We start from the raw sequence: 3956 nt of genomic DNA, 5'->3' as shown, positions 1-3956 counted from the left end.
TTTTTTTTGTATTTGGCAGGGTGGTGGTGGTTTTGTTTCCAAGGTTACATTCCAGAACTTGTTGATGGAAAATGTGAGGAATCCAATAATAATAGACCAATATTACTGCGACTCACGGATGCTATGTCCTAACCAGGTAGTGACCGACTTGTTAACGGCACAAAGTAAATGCAAATAATTGGAACACTTTTAATGCGTCTTGTTAAGTCTTAAGACAGTCGTATCTAGCGAAACAAGTAGTCTTGTATTAAGATGTCTTTTATTTGTGACAGTTTATGTATTGAGCTCCTAAGTAGATCTGGTACTATGTTTTGACATTTACTATCCTGGGAGTTGCAGACTTCAGCAGTTAAAGTGGAGAATATTTCTTTCATGCACATTAGAGGGACTTCAGCTACAGAGGAAGCAATAAAATTTTCTTGCAGTAATAGCATGCCATGTGAAGGGTTATATTTAGAAGATATTCAGCTTTGGTCACGCAAGGGGAAAAGGACCAGAGCTTTTTGTTGGGAAGCTTATGGCACAAGTTCGGGTGTAGTATATCCACCTGTTTCCATTTTTCCTAGTGAAGGCTTCATTAAAAAGTATGGCTCGTCAGAAACCTATTCAATCCTACAAAGCAGTTAAACATATTCGGTCTTTTATCGTTGTACACGATTTTTTGATCACATTGTAATGTGATCAGGGTAGTAAATGTTATAATATTTGTTAAAAAGTGTGTAATTCTCTCATAATTATATAGTTTAGAGTGTGAATCCTTAGAAAGGTCGAAGTTGTACTAGGAAAGAAAAGTGTTCTTATGGCGGCAGTCTTCAATACAAAGTGGGGGAAATCCCCCGTTCAGAAACATTAATTATAATACAAGCTGCCTTTAGTGCCAATTCAAGAAGATAGCCTGAAATATCCCCAAAAACTATACCCCGAAACATTACAACAAATCTCCTGAAAAATGACACCTAATGTTGAAAAGAGTAGCCGTTTTGCGATGCTGTTGTGCATCTTCCACAGCAACAAAATGAACTTGACTTGAGCAGTATGAGAATCTCATCAAAGTGCAAAACAAACTTGTAACGTAAGCCTTTAAATCATCCAAACTACCGGACACCAAGCTTGGGGCATCCATCAGCAAGAGGTAAATCTAAGTTGTCTACAGTTCTGAATGTTCTAGGAACCATCTTATCAACATAAATAGTCCCCTCCAAATGATCACACTCGTGTTGTAGAATACGGGCCTGCCATCCTGAAGCATTTATTTTGACAGGATTTCCATAACGATCTAAACCATCAACCTCAACATCAAGATATCTCTCCACCACTGCCCTAAATCCATCCACACTGCAACATATAACAACAGAGGAATGAGATTTACCAACCAAGCTATTATGATTCGTTATGGTCATTAGGCAATAGGTTTTGAATTTTAAGCTCACAACTGTGTAACTTTTTCAATCTTAGGATTAGAAAAGTAGAGACTTTTACAGGATAGAATGAAGAGCATCTCCAATGCAATGTCAAATTATTGTGCCAATGTCAGATATAATATAAAGAGCATTTCCAATGTAATACCAAATTAGTGTGCAAATCCAAATTTTAGCATTTGAGCAGATAATGCAATGTTGTTTTGGTGCCAAATTTGGCATGCACTGTTTGGCACCAAGTATAGCATATGCCACATTTAGATGTCTAATCGCTATAAGTTGACATATTGGTTTTTTCATTTAATCACTACAATATCATTTTAAGATGGTAACCAGACAAGGAAATATAAGCAGACATGATAACTCATTTCTTAACACTAATCATGAACCACCAAAACTGAAACAGTACATATACAAGTGGAAACTAAGAACAAAAGAAAATAACATAATACAAGTTAATTATCCGTAGATTTACCTTAAGCACCCTTCAAAAAAGAGTGCAGTCTTGTTGCTCTTCTTCTTAAGCTTGGGGTTAATGATCACCTGCCCAAACCAACTGATATCTGAGTTACTAGTACTCAAGGTTAAAAACTAAAAACTAAGAAGTCTCCCACTTCGAATCAAAACCAACATACGAGAAGATCAAAAGGCCGTCTATCTTGTGCTTTAATCTCTTCCTTGGGTGCATAACTAATATACTCTTTTGTATCTTCCAGAACTATTATCTGCAGATATTAAATAACAGTAAATGTGTTGCCTTTAACACACAAAATAACAAAAGAACTTTATGCGTCTGAATGCAAAATGCCAATATTGAAGCTAAAAGTGTAAAAATGACGTATTCTTATGTTTGTTTTATTACTGCTTCAATACATAATACCATTTCAAATGCTATACATGCCTTGCGTCATAATTATTGTTTTAAGACATATAATAAGACATTAAAAGAAAACATTTAATTCGAAAATAACAATGTTGTATTGAGTAAATAAAAGGATCAATATATCAAGCAATAGGAATTAAGTGCTGAAATTTGACATATGTTATATTTGGTGTTAAATTTGACGCCAAGCGAAATTTAGTACTAGGAAGAGTATGGCATAGGAGAGTAATTTTTCTATTCAAACAATAGAATTAGATATATGAACACTAATTTAGCACTGCATTGATAATGCTCTCAAACCAGTTGGTTAATTGTGATATTCTAAACAACTAAACCAAAAACTGAAACTGACCCTTAATGGAATTCCAATCTGGGGAGCTGCGAGACCAACTCCAGGAGCCTTTCTCATTGAGGAAATCATGTCATCGATGATCTTCTGGATCTTATCCGACCCGATTTCGCCGGGCTCAACTTCTCGTGCGGGTTCGTGCAAAACCGGGTCGCCGGCTTTGACTATGTCGGGCAAGCTCGTCTTCTTCTTTTCTCCGAGACCCAGAAGCCAGCCCGCTCTGGCCATCGAGGGCGACCGAGGACTGTAAGTTCTCCGGGTCGTGAAGATGGCGTTCGGGGGTTGTTTCGGGTCGAGATGTCCGAATATGGGCGTCCGACAATTCCGGAGTATCGGGGTGAGAATGCTGGGTCTTAGGGACCTTTCGGATTGCAATAACGGAAAGAGACGAAGTGAGAATCTGTGGGCAGTTTCCATGGCTGCCATTAACGGGTATAATTCTCGGGTTAGTGCTGGTGGTGAGGTCTGTGGAGGCAAAGGAGGTTTAACGACTATGAAATTACGAGATTGCCACTATGAAAACAATTCGCTGCTTCGTGGTTGGATGGTTTGGGCTTGAAAGCAAGTCTAATGTGATCATTACGAATAAGGCCGGTAATATGGGTTACGATACGACGACACGACTCGAAAATGGTACGAATTTTATAGATTAGGGTTGAGAAAAAAGAGGTTCGTGTCAGAATTGGGTCAACCTGAAATTGGCACGAAAAATACGGGTCAATTTCGGGTTAGACCCGCTAACCCGAACACGACACGAAACTCGTAAAAAATTAAAAAATACATATATTTTTCATTTCATATTTTAAATTTGATTATAAACTTGTGATATCATGATAGTTATACTCAAAATCTTATACTATTATTTGCTTAATTTCAATTGATGTTTAAATCTTATACTATTATTTGCTTAATTTCAATGGATGTTATTGTATTTTAGTGTGTTACGAATTTTAAGTTATTTCTAATATGTAAAAAAACTAAATAAAAGTATACAATTTTCGTGTCAATTTCGGGTTCACGGGTCAATTTCATGTCATAGGTCATTTTCGTGTTGTGTCGTGTCAACCCGAAAAGTTATCGTGTCATGTTCGTGTTGCAGTTTTTAAAAAATTTCGTGTCACGGGTCGTGTTCGGGTTGACTACAAATTTAAAAAGAAACGATCAAAACACGACACGTGACACGAATTGCCACCCCTAATTACGAACATGTTGGATAGAGCCCATCATTGCAAAACCGACTACAAGATGAGGAGCAATCGACTACAAGATGAGGAGACCCAATGGCTCAAAGCCACTAATGATCTTA

The 3956-nt window shown here is 37.3% G+C and overlaps 1 protein-coding gene across 1 annotated transcript; it reads right to left on the bottom strand.

The window, feature by feature from the left end:
* Positions 1 to 360: 360 nt before the first annotated feature.
* Positions 361 to 3191, bottom strand: LOC21384099 (peptide deformylase 1A, chloroplastic/mitochondrial). The gene is made up of 4 exons (XM_010097035.2): positions 2654 to 3191; positions 2054 to 2143; positions 1894 to 1961; positions 361 to 1335 (listed from the first exon to the last, which is right to left on the bottom strand). Exons 1-4 carry the CDS (start codon positions 3074 to 3076, stop codon positions 1095 to 1097), a joined length of 822 nt encoding a protein of 273 aa, XP_010095337.1. The 5' UTR covers positions 3077 to 3191; the 3' UTR covers positions 361 to 1094.
* Positions 3192 to 3956: the final 765 nt, after the last annotated feature.

This window comes from Morus notabilis, unplaced genomic scaffold (genome assembly GCF_000414095.1).
Source record: "Morus notabilis unplaced genomic scaffold, ASM41409v2 Scaffold5091, whole genome shotgun sequence".
In the NCBI taxonomy this organism is placed as follows: Eukaryota; Viridiplantae; Streptophyta; class Magnoliopsida; order Rosales; family Moraceae; genus Morus; species Morus notabilis.
This window is presented reverse-complemented; position numbering and strand designations above follow the sequence as displayed.